We start from the raw sequence: 21,486 nt of genomic DNA on the forward strand, positions 1-21,486 counted from the left end.
GGATATGATTATGTACAGTGCTACATCAAGAAAATATTTTTAGTTGGAAGTCACAACAAACTACTCTTGAATCTATTAGGGTCTGCTTAGCAAGAGTCTGCAGTGTGGACTTCCGTTCACAGATATTAGGGTGCAATTCCTGTAATGGACTGTCACAATGATATCTGGGGATCACCCAGCCCAGTAAGGGGTTTTGTCACTGGCTGCCCTGTAACACTGGGATGCCTTCATAGTATGCTGTTATGGCACAGATCCCTGACACAAGTAACCTGCCCACAAGGACAAGGTCTCACCCTGACTTCCAACAGCCCAGTTACTTCTTGTAGGGTCACTCCAACAGTCCCAAGTCTTCCCTAGTTCTGAACTACCAGACATTCACACTATTCCCCTCTGGTTCATCAACACCAAAGGGATGAAACCAGCCCCTCTGTTATCAGTTCACTTTGGCACATACATTCCACAGTTTGTGAACCAGATGCCTGCTTGGGTAAAAATAAACAAAAAGTTTATTTAATAGAAAAACCACAGATTTAAAGATGAAATAATAAGAGAAAGCAAAAACCTACAAGTTACACAGAAAACAAACAAAGATGCCATCTCAGGCTTTACACTTCCATATTAGATAACTTGTATTAGAAAAGGGATTTTATCTATTGCCTCTGAACAGTTTCCCAATGTACTCACTAGCTATAGGAGGAATCCAACATTTCACAGACAGCTTTTTGCCAACACGCTGTCCCTCAGTTTCTAGATGAAAACTTCAGTTTTAAGACTCCTTTTTTTAAACCCTCTCCTTGCATAGTCGCTCATGGTTATTCAGAGTCGGGAAAATTCCCTTGAATTGATAGCCAGAATGCCTCAGTATCTTTCCATTAACTTTAATGGTCCACAACTGTGTTTTCCTGGGTTGCAGAGTGGATTGTAACTTGAGTCTAGTTTTGTGAAAACACCTGGCTTGTGAAGCACCTCTCTTCCTTTCCTCGTCTCATTGCTTGCAGTCCTGCTGTGAGGTAAAACTGAAATTGCACAATTCTCCATATACACAAATACATAAATTCATAACCATAGTCTGTATATAACTCATAATAAGCATGAAGTTTAAGCATTACAAGCTTTCATAAAAGACCTTACTCGATATACTTCCATAATACACTAATAAGCACATATTACAACAATGATCATTTTTGGGCCTAAACCTTCTGGTGTCCTCTTAGGGTTTCTGGACCCTGATTGTAAAGGAAAGGATTTAGCCTTATAAATTACAAGGAACACTAAAAGTACTGGGCTAAAGAGCTGATCCATTCTGCTTATTAAAAAAAATAATATTAAAACAAAGAGAAAGGCTTTAAAAAAGTTAATCAAATCAGTTTCTATTCAATATTGTCTTTTCAAAGCAAGTAGAAAACAAAAGGTGAGCTGTTTAGTATTTTGGCAGATGGATGATGAATCTGCCAGCTGCAGCAAGTACCTACTGCAAAACTCTCATATGACAAATATAGCATGTGCCAGATGTTTTTTTCTGTTGAATTATATACTATCATACGCATCAGTTACTCTTAATAATTATGCATTCTGTAGACTGCCAGTACCTGCAGCTGTCTCTCATCCTTAAAATAGGCAGCTATGGCTGCCAAACATTATAGTAGTATATCCAAGAATAATGTTTTAGAAATGGAGGAAGCCTCCTTCGGCTGAAAATGCTGTGTAATTTAGTTAATACGGTACATCAAATATGGTACATCAAAGTACATGGTTCTGGTCAACACCTATATTTAGGCATGAAAACTGGAGATTAGTTACATACAAGGACAAGTCTGAAGACTTCCGAGGAATTTACATGACTAAATGTGTAATGACACTGGCACCACAACTATGACATGATGAATGAGAAAACTGGAAGAAAGATACCTAAGGCAGCTGCAGTCAAATGAAGATAGTGTTTGGAATAAAATTAAAAGCCTCATAATTAATAGAATCCTTGCCATGCAGTTTGTGAATTTATGTAATGGATGATCACTGCTCATTGATGAAAGCTTAAAAAAATAAGTAACTCATCACCTTATTTGCTGAAACATAAACAGATCTGTTCTCTCAGCCAGTTAGATTTCAATGCAAAAAGCTACATTAATGTAATGTTAAAGCTACAAATGTAATCATATAACAATCTCACAGCAACTTGTCCCCATATTATATTTTTTTATATTGAGATTGCTAAATGCATGTGTCAATATGTACATATTGTATCAGTAGAAATTTTTTTCATTGACTGAAAATTGTGAATTTTATAGTTTCATGCAATTTTTAAATACATTCTTTTTTATAAAGAAAAAGACAGCTTGTGCTTCATGATGCTAGCATTAAATGGCTCGTTAGCTTTGTAGATAAAAATTTCATTCTAAAGAAAAAAGCTTAGAGATAAATATTATTGCCCTTACTCAGGTTGAGTAGTACCTTTACTCTGGAATCTGAGATTACTGGCAGACTAAGGTATGCTCAATGCTAAGGAGGCAAAATCTATCAGAATTTGCAGAAAAATCTTAAAATGTGTGATCTACTTTTTTTTTTTTTTTTTTTAGAACAGTTGCAGTTTTCATTTTCTCCTCTGTTGAAGGCCATTTTTAGTATCATTTTACTGTTTGTTTCAATATGATATTTGCAATCTTCTTTGTGAATATTGTTTTAGCCACTGTCCCTACCAGAATCCTGTTAAGGAGAAATATGCTAATGTTACATGGCAAGGAGGATTTCCTTAGGATCTGCTAAAACATTATGGTCATTAATTATCTGCTAAGCAGTTTTTAAACTTACTTCCTCCCCCCATCATTCAATTTAGGACATATCATGCCACTGAAGTCTAAATACTAAGATGAGTGAAATAGAGTGCCTGGCATTAAGTGAGGACATCGATACAATAGGCATCATGGAAACTTGGTGGAATGAGGATAATCAATGGGACAATGCAATATCAGGGTACAAAATATATAGGAATAACAAAGTAGTTTGCACTGGTGGGGAAGTGGCACAACATGTTAAAAAAAGTCAAATAAAGTGAAAATCTTAAGAGAATCAAACTGTACCATAGAATCTCTATGGATAGAAATTCCATGCTTGAGTAATGAGTATAGCAGTACAAATATACTACTAATGGTGACGACCAGGATGGTGACAGTGACTGTGAAATGCGCAGGAAGATTAGAAAGGAGTCAAAGGCAGAAAACACAACAATAATGGGTGATTTCAACTATTCTCATATTGACTGGGTAAAAATCACCTCAGAGCATGATGCAGAGATAAAATTTCTAGACACCATAAATGACTGCTTCTTGGAGCAGCTAGTTCTGTAACCCACAAGGGGAGAGGCAATTCTTCATTTAGTCCTAAATAGTGCAGAAGATTTGGCTCATGAAATAACTATAGCCAAACCTCTCAGTAATAGTGACCATTACCTCTGGGTAATTAAGTTTAGCATCCTTGTAGGAGAGAATATATCAAAAAACCCACCACAATAACATTTTACTTTAAAAAGAGGACTTGCACATGAAGGACAACACTAGTTAGATGGAAATTAAGAAAAGCAGTCATAAGGCTAAAATGTCTGCAAGCAGCATGGAGATTGCTTAAAAACACCAAAGTAGAGACTCAGACTAAATGCATGCCCAGAGTGAAAAACAACAGGAGGACCACCAAAAGAATCGCCATGGCTAAACAACAGAGTAATGGAGGCCGCTAGAGGCAAAAAGGCATCCCTTAAAATGTGGAAGTCAAATCCTAATGAGGAAAATAGGAAGGAGCACAAACCTTGGCAAGTAAAATATAAAAATATAACATGGGCCAAGAAAGAATTTGACAAGCATCTTGCTAAAGATAAACAAAAATTACTGTTCTTTTTTGCAAGTACATTAGAAGCAGGCAGCTTGCCAAACACACAGTGGAACCACAAGACAACAAAGGTTTTAAAGGAGTATCTGAGGAAAACAAGGCCATTGTAGAGGATGTGGGAGAGACGCTCATATCAGATTTCAGAGTAGCAGCCGTGTTAGTCTGTATTCAACAAAAGAAAAAGGAGTACTTGTGGCACCTTAGAGACTAACAAATTTATTTGAGCATAAGCTTTCGTGAGCTACAGCTCACTGCATCCGACGAAGTGAGCTGCAGCTCACGAAAGCTTATGCTCAAATACATTTGTTAGTCTCTAAGGTGCCACAAGTACTCCTTTTCTTTTTACTCATATCAGAGCTATTCTTTTGGGGCAACAAATCTGACGTAATGGAACTGATGTCAGGCTAACTGGACTATTGTTGCCTGGATCATTCCATTTACTCGTTTTGAGCAGGAGTCACTGAATTCAGTGGGGAGTGGATCTTAAAAATTGATGCATGATGTCCTTTTTAGCTATGAGACTTCTTCAGAGAGGAATAGTTACAAGTCAAGTTTGGAAGATATTTGAGTTATGGGTGTTGAAAGAGATCAATAGTTTTGAAAAAAGTGTTATTTCCCTCCAACACTCTCATAACTCAAAAATTGCTGAATAGATTTTAACAGGAACAATTTCAGCTCATCATTAAGTTTTACCTCAAAAGAATTTAAAACAACTATAAACGTGAAAATAGATGATAATGGAAATCTGATCACAATTTTAAATAGGCTTTGCTACTGTAAAGATAATTATAAGATAGGACTGACACCATAACTTAACAATATCCAGCAGACAAAATTATTACATCTACATTCCAGTGACACTGTCTCCTACTTCTAAAATAAACATTTTGGGTATGTTACAGCAATTCTATACCAGCAGAAGACCATTATCCAATGAAATGGTTCTATCTATTGACATCTCTTAATTACTTCATACTCTTCTATATTAACAGGCAGAAAGTCTAGAAGCTATTAGCACTAGGATGCATGAAAATTTCTAATCCATTGAGTTGAACTCCTGACCCAATTATATTTAATATAGAGGGGGAAAAAGGCACTGGAAGTCAAAAGTTTATATGAAACTGACACAGGAACATACTCTGTCAGTTCTTCATTTGGCTCTGCATATTTCCCACCTATAAGTATTGTGCTACCTTGAGATGCCTTATGATAGAACCTTCTTAGCAGGGTTGGAATGCTCTCATGTCTCCACCTCTCCTCTGAGCATCACCTACATTCTGAGAGCAAGGCTGTAGTGGGCAGAGGACCCTCACCACCTCAGTTCCTTCCAACCACATTCTTGGACGGATGTGAACCATTCTGATCTCTTTGAAGTCTGAGTCTCTCTCTTCTTTAGATAGATAGTGTTAGTTTTTTAGTACAATTAGTTTCTTTCCCAGTTTCAGGTTATGGCAGAATCTAAGCAGCAGAACAAGCCGGGATTTATGAGGTTGTGCTGGTACTGGAAAGCAGGCATTGAGGGCCTCCACCTAACAGAGAGAATCAAATCCAGAGAGTGGGCTGTCAATCTTGTGTCCTAGTTTTTCCAGAAGTTCATCGGTCTTTTCACTGAAAAGACCCTCCCCCTCAAAGTGGAGATCCTCCAGCATAATCTTAGTGTCCAGAGCTACAGAGGATGAACCAGCCTCCTGATAGTCACAGTAAATGTTAGTGATCTGGCAGCAGAGTCCAAAGCATCAAGGGGCTCAGACAGTGTTTGGCTACATTTTGGCTCTCCATTAAAATGGCATTTGCTAACCCTCTTATTTTGACTGGTAAGTCTCCTGTAAAAACAATGCTATCTTCTCCCATAAATGGAATTGGTTGCGGGCCATGACCACTTGATAAGTCGCCACCCTAATACCAATGAAGACAACACCTTTTCTCTAACCAATCAATTCTTCCCCCACTTGTTGGCAGGGGTGAAGTGTAGTTGTCCAGATCTTGCCCCATTATTGGCAGCAGCCATCACCAGTAAATTAGGGATAGGAAGTGTATGGAAGTAAGAAACCCCCTCAGAGGGATCTGATCCAACTTGTCATCTTTCTTAGAAATAGATTGACAAGAAACAGGTGTGGTCCACACAGATTTAGTCGGCTATAGCAAACCATCCAAACTGGGTGGGGACATTCTGCTCCTCAAAGTAGCAGCAAAGATATCAAGTACCAGGTGAAAAGTCTCTTCCACAGGCACTGCAGGAGGATTTAAAGTGGACACCATATGATCCACCAAACTGTGGAATGGTTTAGCATCCTGGGAAGGAAAAGAGCCTGATGCCACCCACATGTTCATCTAATGTGATGGCAGTAATGAAAGCTACTTAGATAGATGAATGATAGAACACTCAAGGTTCTGAGAGTAGTTCAGATGGCTCAAAGGACAGTTTCATTAGTATGGCCAACACCAAACTGAGATTCCCAAGAAGGGACAGGCTCTCTAACAGAGAGATATACATTTGATAAACCTTTAGACCAGTGTTTCCCAAACTTAGGACACCGCTTGTTCAGGGAAAGCCCCTGGCGGGACAGGACAGTTTGTTTACCTGCCGCGTCCACACGCTCGGCCGATTGAGGCTCCCACTGGCTGTGGTTCGCTGTGCCCGGCCAATGGGGGCTGCGGGAAGTGGCGCGGGCTGAGGAACACGTTCTGTGTCATTTGCAGACTTATTAAACCTCTCCCTGCATTATACTAACTGCCCATGACAGTCGCTTATACTAACTTTCTAACATGAGCTGGAAATTGGTTGCATCATTTCTCTCCTACCTAGGATTCTGTTTCTTTCCAGTATCTTCTAGCTGTCTAGGTAGAGCCTTAGCAGTTCCTGATACAGTATATGTGAAACCATGACTTTTGGTGCTGGAAAAGGCCTCAACATTGGAGACACAAGTGTTTTCTAAGTTTATGTTAACAGTCTGTCATTTCCGAAACTTCCATACAGTCTTTCATTTGCAGATTTTTTTTTAACCTATAGAAGCCATTTTTCTGATGGGCCTAAACAGATTGACAGAGCCAGAAGAGTACCCAGAAGTCACGTACTACAGGACAGGCCCAACGAAGAAAATAACAGAACGCCACGAGCCATCACCTTCAGCCCCCAACTAAAACCTCTCCAACGCATCATCAAGGATCTACAACCTATCCTGAAGGACGACCCATCACTCTCACAGATCTTGGGAGACAGGCCAGTCCTTGCTTACAGACTGCCCCCCAGTCTGAAGCAAATACTCACCAGCAACCACACACCACACAACAGAACCACCAACCCAGGAACCTATCCTTGCAACAAAGCCCGTTGCCAACTCTGTCCACATATCTATTCAGGGGACACCATCATAGGCCTAATCACATCAGCCACACTATCAGAGGCTCGTTCACCTGCGCATCTACCAATGTGATATATGCCATCATGTGCCAGCAATGCCCCTCTGCCATGTACATTGGTCAAACAGTCTCTACGTAAAAGAATGAATGGACACAAATCAGACGTCAAGAATTATAACATTCAAAAACCAGTTGGAGAACACTTCAGTCTCTCAGGTTTGTAATCGAGTGAGCAGAGAGTGGCTATCCTTCAACAAAAAAGCTTCAAAAACAGACTCCAACGAGAGACTGCTGAATTGGAATTAATTTGCAAACTGGATACAATTAACTTAGGCATGAATAGAGACTGGGAATGGATGAGTCATTACACAAAGTAAAACTATTTCCCCATGTTATTTCTCCCCCCCCACCCCAACCCACCCCCCACTGTTCCTCAGATATTCTTGTTAACTGCTGGAAATAGCCTAACTTGCTTGTCACCATGAAAGGTTTTCCTCCTTTCTCCCCCCAGCTGCTGGTGATGGCTTATCTTAAGTGATCACTCTCCTTACAGTGTGTATGATAAACCCATTGTTTCATGTTCTCTCCGTGTGTACATCAATCTCCCCTCTGTTTTTTCCACCAAATGCATCCGATGAAGTGAGCTGTAGCTCACGAAAGCTTATGCTCTAATAAATTTGTTAGTTTCTAAGGTGCCACAAGTACTCCTTTTCTTTTTTCTATTCTACAGAGATTCTTATATCACCCATCATAGCATCCGAGTGCCTTCTAGTAGGGTATTAAGTAATGTGATTAACTTTGGTCGTATGTTGTTTGGTCCGCCATCCTCTCTCCACAGGGAGAAGTATTTACAGTGGAAGGTCTTGTTTTGGTAGAAATTTTTTAAATATACATATTGCTATGTATTTCTGTTAGAGAAAACAAGGTAAAAAAATTCACCTTGCACTTTGAGTGCAAGGTGGTGAGGTCTGTGATGGTCCTTAGTTTTTGGGTGAGTTTATTCCATAGTCTAGGATGAGACCCCAAAAAAATTCTGTCCCCCCCGCGACTAGCTTTGCTCTTATTGTAGAGAGTTCTATTGTGCCAGAGGAGTGAAATGTCAATGATCGTCTTTATCCCAGAAGGTTAGACTCAGACTTTAAAGCCAGAATGGACCACTGTGATCATCTAATCTCTGCAGAGAACTTCATCCACCCACTCCTATAATAGACCCATAACCTCAGGCTGTTACTGAAGTCCTCAAATAATTATTTAAAGACTTCAAGCTTGCAAAGCAAGGAGCATTCCAGCAACTGTCATGGGCGGTAAGGAGGAACTGAGGGGCCATGGAGTTGGTTGGGTGCTTTATACCAGCGCTATGGTCGCAGGGAAGCAGAGGGTGCTTGAGCCGCCCCCGTGGGTATTTCTGGCAACTATTATTGGTGTGCGCCCACACTTGGAGTGGAATGCACACATACAATCACTCGCAGAATCAAGAACAGCTGTACAGATTATTACAGGTCTGGAGGAACAAACAAAGAAAGACAAATATTTATGACTGATAAGAGAAGGACATAACATTAGTCAACAAATATCTGAAGGGTAAAAACAAGGAGGGACAAGGAATCACTTTGGATGGAAAAGGGCAAATTGAGAAAATATGAGAAAATTAATGAAATTAAGACAAGAAAAATTATCCTGAATTTCAGAAAAAACTTCCTAAGAATCAATGACAATTATACCTGAGAGGACAGTTCTACAGTTTAAGATGGAAACTCCATTACCTAGGGTATTTAAAATTAGACTGTACAATTCAATAGTAAATATACAGAAGATAACCATTCTGCATTGGAAAGGGGGTGGATGAGGTAACCTAATAGCTCTTTTATCTCTCTAAGTCCTCTGTTGCAAATACACACATAATTAACTTTACTCATGTGAGTAGTCTCATTGACTTCATAGGACTAATCACATGAGTAAAATTAAACATGCATGTGTTTGCAGTATTTGCCCCAAAGATCTATAATTCTCCAGCTAGTTTTAATTACAAATTACAAAATGATTAGATTAAATTTAGTTCTACAAAAAAAGATGTCAAGAATCCTACTTTGGGACTTGATTAAAAGCAATGTTTTCTCCAGTGCTGTGACATCACTGGCATTTTATTTTTGTAGCTATTAAAAAAAAAAAAGGTAATTTACCCTTCAGTAGAACCTGATGGATCATGGAAAACAAAAGATTAGTTAGAAACAATTTTAAATCATATAGCTGTTATTTTCTGTTCTTTCCTGATTCTTTATTATTAGAGTAATTATGTGGAAACAGAATCTTTGTTTATTATGTTTTCTGGTTCTTCTGCTTATTCTTCACCTGAAGTCATGATTTTGTCTTTTTGACATTATAATCATCACTGCAGAAGTAATTGTGTGTCATGTCACAAATAGAGGATTGGGATCTAAAAGTGAGGCATATGGAGTTCCTGTTTCATGCAAATGTCCTAAGCAATAAAACCAAAGGGAAAGGGAATTATTGGAAATAAGCAAAACTGTCTGTAAATGTTAACTTTTTCAGGAGATGAAACTGGGTCTTTATCTTGAATAGTGAATCTAAGTCTATTTATATCATACTAAAAAAAAAGAAAAGGAGTACTTGTGGCACCTTAGAGACTAACAAATTTATTTGAGCATAAGCTTTCGTGAGCTACAGCTCACTTCTTTGGATGCATTCCTATATATCATACTGTTTATTATGCACAGATTAACTGTATACAAGTGCCAGACAGATTTCAAATATTATATTTGTAAAAAGATAAAGGCAATTCAAGTCTTTGGTGTTGGGAGTCAAGGTTTTCTGACGCCAGCTATAGACACCAAAATAAAGTAGCATTTACCACCAGCAGCCCTAAACAACTGGTGCTAAATGGTAAAAAAGGAAATCACACTGAAATCAATCAGTAGAGGACTACTGCTTAGAAAACTGTCCGATTCCTTGCTTACTAGAAGGAAAGATCAAAATGACTGCACCCTTTTCACACAAGACTGAAATTCAGCTTTTGGGGACTGGAAGGGAAAAGTGACATAATTGGTATAATCAGAGTAATGTAACCTCCTCTGCAGATAGATCTTGGTTAGATTTGGCTTAAGCCATTCAGTCACAAGTAAACTGAACATTTTAGTTTGGTTCCAGTAATTTATTCATGTCATAAAACCACCTATCATTAAACAACATGCAGCTTTTGCCTAAGGGAAACTTCGACAAGATACAGAACCCAGTCTCTTATTCTTGGCCCCAAACCTAGCTCAATTCTTTATAAGTCCTAAAATATAGTACATTTATCTCCAACTTAAAATTCATATCACCACCATTATTTCCAGCTAGAGTAACATATATTACATATATAGTGTCAAAAGTGAACTAGGAACTTTATAGACAATTTTCAGAGTGGTAGCCTTGTTAGTCTGTATCAGCAAAAACAATGAGGAGTCCTTGTGGCAACTCAGAGATTAACAAATTTATTTGGGCATAAGCTTTTGTGGGCTAGAACCCACTTCATCAGATGCATGGAGTGGAAAATACAGGAACAGGTATAAATACATGAAAAGATGCGAGTTCCCTTACCAAGTGTGAGGTCAGTCTAATGAGACAATTCAATTAACAGCAGGATACCAAGGGAGGAAAAATAACTTTTGTAGTGGTAATGAGAGTGGCTCATTTCAAACAGTTGACAAGAAGAGTAACAGTAGGGGGAAATCAGTAGAGGGGAAATTAGGTTGACCCAACCACTCCCAGTCTTTATGCAGGCCTAATTTGATGGTGTCCAGTTTGCAAATTAGTTCCAGTTCGCAAATTAATTCCAGTTCTGCAGTTTCAAATTGGCTGGACCAGCTCTAGGCATGGGCTTCGGGTGGCACAATTCCAAGGGTGGCATTCTGGCCATCTTTTTTTTCTCCCCCCGCCCCCCTTGGGCATAATTCCGGCCACCCCCGCCCTTTTTTTTGCTTGAGCAATTGCGCTCTTGGAGCGGCAAAAAACCTGCACGTTGGAGTCTGTTTTTGAAGTTTTTTTTGTTGAAGAATTGCCACTTTTAGGTCTGCTATTGAGTGACAAGAGAGACTGAAGTTTCTCCTACTGGTTTTTTAATGTTATAATTCCTTATATCAGATTTATGTCCATTTATTCTTTTGTGTAGAGACTGTCCGGTTTGGCTAATGTACATGACAGAGGGGCACTTCTGGCACATGATGGCATATATCACATTGGTAGATAGACAATGAAATTCCTTGCTCTGAAGAGCTTACAAATGTTTTAATAAATGTAAATATTGTATATTTTTTCACCTCATGACTGTTGATGTGGAGAGCAATAGACCTCAAAATGTTATAGCTTTGAGAGTTCCCACTAACTGACACACTGGAAGCAAGTCTCCAGAGTGAGAATCACACAACTTGTATTACTTGAAAATGGCCATTCTATTTCTTTTCATGACTTAACAGTTGCACTTTTTCATTCTTTCATAAATAGTTTTTACATATTGCAATATGTAAAGCATTTGCTAAGTTCACTGCATTTTAATTTTGCTTTATTGTACTTCAGTTATAATTATCAAAATACATGTATAAACTGAAACACTTAAAAGTCAGAATTACACCACTGTACATTTTGCAGAACTATTTTGTCTTTTTACAGTAGTAAGAAGACCAAAAATGGTCATAAGGTATTATACTGCCAAGCATAATGTTTTTATTTGGAAGCATAACCTTTGTTGTAAGCAGCACTGACCTTCTTAGTTACCTCAAAAACTGACTTTTGACATTAGTATATTGAAACAGTCCTAGCTCCTTGCTCTCATTCTGGGCCAAGGTGAAACCCAATATCAATAATCTTCTTTTAAGAAATGTACAGTATCTTTAGATGTTTGTTTGTTAATTTACTTCATAACATAAATGAGACCCATACTGTGTTCTTATGGAATACAGTCTACATATATTCACAATGCTATCCTCTAATTTATTAGTGCTTTGCCACAAACTCAAGTTGAGCTTTGAAAGACGGTGATGATCATGAGCTCAGATTGAACAGAGTCCTGAGTAACTGAAAAATCCTGGATCACTTTTTCATTGAGCTATAAAAATATACTTGCCAAATATCATATATTTATATAATTTCTTTCACTGAAATAACCAACTTGAGAAGGTATCTAGTATTATTTTAAATAGTCTCATTTGGTTTTTCACTTTCAAATTCCATTTTTTGTCCATACAGCTTACTTTTTAAGTTAGGAAATGAAGTAGCAGCAGTAATGCTAAGAGATCTCATTTATTGTTTATTTTAAATTTTTTTTTGGATTTTCTCAATATACTGAGAACACTGTCGACTGAAAAGAGGATAAACAAGTGACACTGAAGGAATGGAAAATTAAATAGCTGCTGCTGCTGGGAAATAAGAGGAGAAGCTGAAATATTTCAAAGGAGAGACTGAAATCACATGGAGAAAATTCTGCAATGAAGAGTGCCAGGATTCAAGGCAAAGGAAAGGTATAGGAAACTCAACCATCAGTAAATGGGTCAGTGTTTCAGTGAAGAAAAACACTGAGTAACAGTGAGGTCTGGTCAACTGGGGTACAGAAAGGCCATAGAACAGTATGTTTTTGTAAAGGAGGTTGCAAATTAATGAGAAACAAACTTACCTAATATTATATAGCACATTAAAAAGAAATCATTTAACTTTTTATAAGAAAATTCTATTCGATGCTACCATTAACATGATCTTTTTATTCTCGTATATATATAACTGAGCGTCAAATGTCCAACACTAATTTCTCGAAGTGCCAAGATAGAGCTCAGACTATCCTCAAAACACAGTACATATCTGCTAGGATATACTGCTAAATGTAGAGTTTTCTGTTCAGTTTACAAAAACCAAAATGGATCTGCATGGAGGATCACAATGCTGCTGATCTATCAGAAGCTGAGATTAAGTTGAAATATGTTTTAAAAGCTATTTAAAGAAAAATGTTAAGGTTTGTGTAACTTCAAGGAAAGCCTAACTTTGTACCAGGTAGCATGTAGCCCTTAAAATATGTTGAGAGCTGAGTGCCGAACAACAAAACTTGGTCCCCAATCCAAAGCTCACTGAAGTTAGTCTTCCCATTAACTTCAGTGGCCTTTTGACTAGGCCCTGGGTTACTATGCTAAAAGTTAGCTAGAACGAGTTTCATCACAGAGAAGTTCTGCAATGTCACTATACTTAAGGGCATTGTTGATTTTCCATTATAAGCCTTCCTTCTGAGGCATTCACCACTACGTTATTTTACTTTTAGATGAATCAACAGTAATATTTCTTAATTCATGGCAAAACAAGACATTTTGCCTCTATTTTGAATCTGTTAGATTCTAATATGGATGAGGACCTTATTTTCAAGAATGACTACTGAATAAACAGGGGAATCTGAATGGGAAGTTCTGCTGGAGAAGGCAAGCTGCTGTTCCTTAGGGACAGTAAGTTTTTGTGTTTTTTTTTGTTTTGTTTTCAGTTTGCACAGGCTGGTAGGGGGGCAGTGTGTTGTGAGAGAAGCAGAGTCCTGATTAGGCGATGAGGTTTGCCTGATTTGGGGGCCTCTAAAGACAGCCAAACAGCCAGCCAGTAGCACAAAAGCAGCAAACAGAGGAGTTTGAGTGGGAGTTTTAGGGTGGGATTCTGTGGTGTTCTGGTACTTGTTTGTGTTTTGTATTTTTCCTAGGACAGATACAGAGGCAGCACTGGTAATGACCCAAGGAATGGAAGAGACAATGAATATGACCAGATGTGGAAGCTGTGGATTATCCTGGGTATCTGAAAAGAGCTTTGTATGTATGAAGTGCCGTCAAATAGAGCTGATGGAAGAGAACATCTGAGGTGTGGAGATGCAGGTGAAAACTATGGCTGAGTTTCAAAGAGGATTCAAGCAGATGATAGAAGGAAGGCGAGAGGACGCTGAAAGGAAAAGTCAAGACTCGCAGATGCAAGCTGGTCTGAAGAACTCTGAGGGGAGACTGCTGGTGAGGAGAGTGGCCAGTGGAAGCATCTGACTATGAGAACCAAGCAGAGGAAAAAAGACTGGGTAGTGAAAAAGTGGAGCTCAGGAATAGGTTTGCTGAGCTGGAAAATGAAGAAAGGGCACAGCAGGTAGTAAGTGAAGTGGGGAGGGCTAGAAAGAAGGGAAGAGTGGTTACACCTATAAGAAGAGGGTAATAGTCAATGGAGATACCCAGAGTTTGGAAGCCCATGAGGATACAGTACGACTTGCAGAAGATTGCAAGGAAGAACAAAAGACAAGAGGACTTGCAGTCAGAAAGAACAGGAGGTAGGCCAGAGAATCACACCAACACCAGGTCCATGTGACTGGTGACTCCCAATTACAAAGAACAGACAAGCCCATCACCAGAGCGCATCTGTAGAACAAAAAAGGGTGTGCTGTCTGCCAGGACCTAAAATACAGGATCTGGACCTGAGGCTGAAGAGGATCCTAATGGGAGAAGAAAAGATTCTACTGATTGTCTTTCATGTGGGAACAAATGATACAGCTAGATTCTTGCTAGAATGCATCAATGACTAGAATGAGAAGGAATTTTCCTCCAGGGCAGATTGGAGAGGCCCTGGAGGTTTTTCACCTTCCTCTGTAGCATGGGGCATGGGTGACTTGAGGGAGGCTTCTCTGCTCCTTGAAGTCTTTAAACCATGATTTAAGGACTTCAATAGCTCAGACATAGGTGAGGTTTTTCCTAGGAGCGGGTGGGTGAGATTCTGTGGCCTGCGCTGTGCAGGAGGTCAGACTAGATGATCAGAATGGTCCCTTCTGATCTTAGTATCTATGAATCTATAAGGTGCCACAAGTACTCCTTTTCTTTTTAAAAAAATAAGGGAATTAGTTAGGGAAGTGGACTGGACTGGACTAAAGAACTCACAGAACTGAATGTGGAAGAGGTCTGGAGCTACTTTAAGTCAAAGTTTCTGAAGCCTGCATCCCAAGCAAGGGGGAAAAAAATGTAGGGAAGTGTTACCAATCAAGCTAGCTGAGCAAGAGTTTCAAACAGGTGATTAAGAGAAAGCCTACAAGGAATGGAAGATGGGAAGGATCAGTGAGGAAAGCTGTATCTTGGAGGTCAGAAAGTGTAGGGATAAAGTGAGAACTGCCAAAAGCCAAGCAAGCGTGGGACCTTGCAAAGGAAATTAAAATCAATAATAAAAGGTTTCATAGCCATATAAATAAAAAGAAAGGAGAAGTGGGACAGCTAAACACTGAGGATAGCAATCTAGGCATAGCCCAACACCCAAAATACTGCATCTCAGTTTTTAATAAGGGTAATGAAAATCTTAGGGGTAGTGACCGGGTGCCTAATTGGAACAAGAATATGGAAGTAGAAGTTACCAAATCTAAGGTAGAAGTCAAACTTAAACAGCTTAATAGGACTAAAATCGGGGGGCCCGAATAATCTCTATCCAAGAATATTAAAGGAACTGACACATGAAATTGCATGCCCAATAGCAAGGATTTTTAATGAATCTGTAACCTTGGGGGTTGTATCCCATGACTGGAGAATTGCTAATGTAGCACCTATTTTTAAGAAAGGGGAAAAAGTGATCCAGGAAACTACAGGCCTGTTACTTTGACCACAATTCTATTCAAGGTCTTTGAACAAATTCTGAAAGAGAAAATAGTTAAAGACATGGAGATAAACGGTAATTGGGATAAAACCACAACATGGTTTTACAAAAGCTAGATTGTGCCAGTCCATCCTGATCTCCTTCTTTGAGGAGATAAACTTTCCCCATGTTTATTCCCCCCCACCACCACTGTTCCGCACACGTTCTTGTCAACTGCTGGAAATGGCCCACCTTGATCATCACTACAAAAGTTCCCCCCCCCCCCACCTGCTCTCCTGCTGGTAATAGCTCACCTTACCTGATCACTCTTGTTACAGTGTGTATGGTAACACTCATTGTTTCATGTTCTCTGGGTATATAAGTCTCACCACTGTATTTTCCACTGCATGCATCTGATGAAGTGAGCTGTAGCTCATGAAAGCTTATGCTCAAATAAATTTGTTAGTCTCTAAGGTGCCATAAGTGCACCTTTTCTTTTTGCCAGTATGTAAGAGGACCAGATCATACAAGAAAATCTGGATGACCTTGAAAATTGCAGGATAGAAATGGGATCAAATTTAATAATGCAAAGTCATGCACTTAGGGACTAACAACAAGGATTTTTGCTATAAACTAGGGACTTATCAATTGGAAGTGACAGAGGAGGAGAAAGACCTAGATATATTGGTTGATCACAGAATGACTATAAGCCACCAGTGTGATGAGGCCATGAAAAAGCCTAATGCAGTCCTAGGATGCATCAGGTGAGATATTTATAGTAGATACAGAGAAGTGTTAGTACCATTATACAAGACACTGGTTAAATCTCATCGGAATACTGTGTGCAATTCTGATCTTCCATGTTTAGGGAAGATTACTTCAAACTGGAACAGGTACAGAGATGATCAGAGGAACAGAAAACCTACCTTAAGAGAGAAGACTCAAAGAGCTTGGCTTGTTTAGCCTAACCAAAAGGCGGCTCGGGAGATGAGATTGCTCTCTATAAATACATCAGAGGGATAAATATCAGGGAGGGAGAGGAGTTATTTAAGCTAAGCACCTATGTCGATACAAGAACAGATGTATATAAACTGGCCATCAACAAGTTTAGGCTTGAAATTAGATGAAGGTTTCTAATCATCAGAGAAGTGAAGTTCTGGATCAGCCTTCCGAGGGGAGAAGTGGGGGGCAAAAATCCTAATTGGCTTCAAGACTAAACTTGATAAGTTTATGGAGGGGATGGTATGATGAGACTGCCTACAAGAGCATGTAGCCCAGGGCTCAGCGACCTTTGGCATGCAGCCCATCAGGGTAATCCACTAGCAGTCTGCGAGACATTTTGTTTACATTGACTATCTGCAGGCATGGCCCGCCCACACCTCCCAGTGGCAATGATTTGCTGTTCCCGGCCAATGGGAGCTGCAGGAAATGGTGGCCAGCACCTCCGTGCAGCCCGTGGCTTCCCGCAGATCCCATTGGCTGGGAATGGCAAACTGTGGTCATTGGGAGCTGCGGGGGCCATGCCTGCGGACGGTCAACATAAACAAAAGGTCTCATGACCCACCAGCAGTCTACCTTGATGGGCCACATGCCGAACGTTGCCAACCCCTGATTTAGCCAATTTGTGACTGCTAGCAGCAAATATCTCCAATAGCCAGTTACTGGACACTAGATGGGGAGGCTCGGAATTACTACAGAGAATTCTTTTCCAGGTGTCTATCTAGTGGGTCTTTGCCATATGCTCAGGGTCTAATTGATCACCATATTTAGGGATGGGAAGGAATTTCCCCCCATGTCAGACTGGCAGAGATCCTGGGTTGTTTTTTTTTTTTTTTTTTGCCTTCCTTTGCTGTGTGGGGCACAGATCACTTCCAGGTTTAAACTAGTGTAAATGGCAAATTCTCTGCAACTTGAAGTCTTTAAATCATGATTTGAGGACTTCAGAAACTCAGCCAGAGTCTATTACAGGGTGGCCTGCCATGTGCAGGAGGTCAGATTAAATTATCATGAATGTCCCTTCTGATCTTAAAGTCTATGGGTCTATGAGTCTATAACTAGTATAATTAATTTTCATATCAATTGCATTCCATACTACATGCCTTGGTATGGGGGCACACAGAGTGTCTAAAATATTTAAAAATAGCACATACAAAAATAGGTACGATTTATTTTATTTATGGGTATTTTTAAGACTCTTGTCAACGTAGTATCAGAGCACCAATCACAGATTTAATGAAGAATTACACTATATCAAAGTCAAACATTTTTTGGGCACGGGAGGGAGGCAAAGAATTGGTTTCCATTTTTACCGTATCTACATCACAATGGACAAACTGATTCTTTTAGCTTCATTTTCTGAGGAGGGTTTATATTACGTATATTTATAAGCACTATGATGTCACCTCCAAAGGTGACACTACTTGCTGCCAGACTTTGTGCAGAATATCTGCTACAGCGACAGAGGTACTCCACATGGCTTGCATATAGATTTTAATATGGAAAGAATTGAGGTTTTTTTTCTTTTCTGCACATGAAGGCAGTACTGTCTGATGAAATAGCTATTACACTAGTAAATAGGACATTAAATCTTTGCAGGACATCACCAGATGACACCATGAGGACAATTTCTCACATATAAAACAGGAACATTTCATGAAAAATATGAATCAGATTTTGAAGGTTCAAAGACCACAACAGACATGACATAAAGTTTGTTATATCCCATGTCAGCAGTTTGATGAAGCTAAATCAACAACTGAAAATTCTGACCCATTACAGCAATGTTTTAGCATTTTTGTCCTACTCATAACTTTGAAAGGGAAAGTGGCTATTTCCACAGATTTCACTCTTTCTAGAATGCTTTATTTATTTATTTATTTATTTTTAACAGAAAGCTGTGTTCAATAAAGTCCAACATCAGCCAGGATGACCCATGATGCTGGATTGAGAAGAACATTTTGAGTAGTTTCTTTGCTCTTGGATGTTTTTTTTCCTGTCTCTTTCAGCTCACATGTTGCTTTAGCTGACTGAACGGCTAATCCTCAGACGATACAATGTGCATTTACAGAGAGCTAACGCCAGATTACATTTGTTTACTCGCACAAATGCAATTGTTTAAAATTATCTTTTTGTAAAACACTATGAAACAAGTTTTCTCCACTACTCAAATATTTAAAATAAATGATAGAAAGTATCAGCAAGAGTCAACTAATTACACCCAGTCAGCTGTTCAAATAAGTTAATGCATACAAACTTGGAAGACAAGATGTATTGTTCATTACACCTCATGTAAAAGCTGTGGGTTTTGATGGCTTCTTTCTGAAGAAGTGAAACAAGATTTTCTTCCTCTAAGAAAAAACGTGAAATCTTTGCTAAATAGCGTATATGGTGGGTTTAAAAGAGTACATAAAGCTCTCCTCTGGATAGCTATTTTAAAAATCAAACTATTTGGATCAGCATTCAGCCTGCCATCTCTAGGGCTGAATCTATATGAAAAGTTTTTGGCAACACTAAATCTTGTAGTTGTGTAGCATTAGCAACAATTTTAATCTCTCAGGAATCACTGCAAGTCTTCTATACAGACTGTGGAAGTTGCTTCATTTCCTAAACTTTAGCAGCTCTCTAGAAGTATCTGTTCACAGTAACTGGTCATCTAAAGTGAAATTTAAAATTCAGTGTTGTAAATCTGGCTATGCGGAGATGTTTCATACCATGAATATGTAATAAATAAGGGGCACAATCTTGCTTCAATTCAAGTCAACAGGAGTTTCAACAGTGGTTTAAATGGTAGAAGACCCAAGATAATCAGCCACACTCAGGGAAGATAATGATAATGAATAAGATAATAACGTTAGGTGGTGAACATGTTCTATTAAAACTTTGCCCACAATTTAAGCAGGATGCTTTTGAAAAATTCAAATTTCACTAAAGTTTAAAGTCACAGTAAGCTATTTTCAAAACACACATCCTAGATGTGTAAAGAGACAATGTCATCAAAGAGAAAAAAAAAAGAATTGCACTGCTATTTAAAATATTTTACCCACTAAGATTATTATAAGAAAGATAAGGGAGAAAAATCTAATCCACTCTGTAGGGTGTAAATAACTACTCAGGTGCAGGACAGTGGAGAATCAGGGCTAAAATATCGTTAAATGTCTTTTCAGTTTCTATTGTCTATGATACTATTGGTCGTTCACTACATGGCTAAAGCCCTGAAACACAATCAATACTAATAATTAAGTACATTTTTAGTGTGTTTTGTTCCATCCTCTCATTAGCCTATTTATATCTCTTCTCTTCTTGCCAAGACCAGGCACAAATCTTTTTCTATCCATCATCCTCTCCCTCCTGCTTATCAACAATTCTCTTCCCATAGACACATCGCTTTTCCTCCTTAATGTACAATATTTGGCCATTTAACCCTTCCCCTTCTGCTGTCTTCCTTCCTCATCCATGACATACTCTGATCCTTACTCGCCCTTCGACTGCTTATTGGCCAGTCTCCAAAGCCTTCTCTATTCCCAACTGCTATCTCCGATACAATTCATGCGAAGTACAGCAGAAAAAAGTTAACTTAGCTCCTGTTAAAACAGAAATACCTTTGACACAGAGTTATGCTGCCAAACGTTGTCAGTGTTAATGTGGGTCAGAGATGGTTTTACTGTACTTTACACAAACTAATGGCATTTACAAGACGACAAGTTTGCTTTCTTCTCTAGAAAGAGAAATAAACAGTATGTGTTTTAGCAGCAATGTACAGTTATTGTAGGACACAAACTTAAGAGGTTATTTTCCCTGTTCCAGTTGGAGACCTGGGCTCAGCTCCAACTCAGATTAAGAGCATTCTGTTTTTGACAGCTGAAAAAGTTGAATGAGATTTACAAATAAAAGTTACGCTTCAAAAAATTCACCAGTTATCTACTATAAAGAGAACATCAGGAGCATTAAGGTTCATTTTAGGACATGTATTCTGTTCAAAATAATTATATGTGACAAGTCTATTGGTTAATCCGAGGTTTAAAAAAATCAAGCTTGTGAACTTTAATATTTCCTTTTTAATAACCTCTTAAATGAAAATGTTTTACATTCCACGATACCTGTAAGAGCAAAAATTTTTCCTTTTTTTAAACTTACATTTGAAATTTGTTTATCATCTTCCTGATAAGGAATCACATTAGCATGCGTGTATACTTGAGTACATCTTGCATTTCAGAAAATGAATATAGCTATAAAAATGACATTTTAACTTTCTCACATTAGTGTACATGCATACAAACTAATTCTTTTTGTGATGTGAAAAATAAATGCACTTTATCCACATTAAAACACTGCCTAGTATATTTTGTTTTATGTCTGTGTTATTAGGATTGACTGCATGCACTAATACACAATAACTAAAGAGCACTATTCAAAAAAACAGTCTCTACTTGTCTATGGACTTTAAATCTAAAAAACATGCCACGTGTCCCTGGGGACGAAAACACCACAAGCTGAAGAATAAGAGCAGGATAAGTGGAGACAGTCCGATATGTTTGTTTGCTGAACTGATCAAGTCACTTGTCATTTTTATTTAAATTAACATACATAAGATCTTAGGAGTTCAAGCTGTATCTGAAGCTCAAAATACAATCCTTTGTAGGTACCCTG

The 21,486-nt window shown here is 38.7% G+C and overlaps 1 protein-coding gene across 11 annotated transcripts in view; it reads right to left on the reverse strand.

Moving 5' to 3' along the window:
* Positions 1–21,486, reverse strand: part of SCLT1 (sodium channel and clathrin linker 1) — a 128,300-nt gene that overhangs the window by 24,363 nt on the left and 82,451 nt on the right. Inside the window, exon 20 of one of the 11 annotated variants that reach the window (XM_043513512.1) lies at positions 63–1,003. The exons of 5 other annotated variants lie outside the window; for them this stretch is intronic. In XM_043513512.1, coding sequence (XP_043369447.1) covers positions 859–1,003 — 145 coding nt within the window. In that variant the 3' untranslated portion in view covers positions 63–858. Of the gene's footprint in view, positions 1–62; positions 1,004–17,999; positions 20,698–21,486 lie in introns of those variants that run through there. 5 more of the 11 variants (XM_038398138.2, XM_043513516.1, XM_043513515.1 and 2 more) reach the window with 5 other exon arrangements.

Source organism: Dermochelys coriacea, chromosome 4 (genome assembly GCF_009764565.3).
Source record: "Dermochelys coriacea isolate rDerCor1 chromosome 4, rDerCor1.pri.v4, whole genome shotgun sequence".
NCBI lineage: Eukaryota > Metazoa > Chordata > Testudines > Dermochelyidae > Dermochelys > Dermochelys coriacea.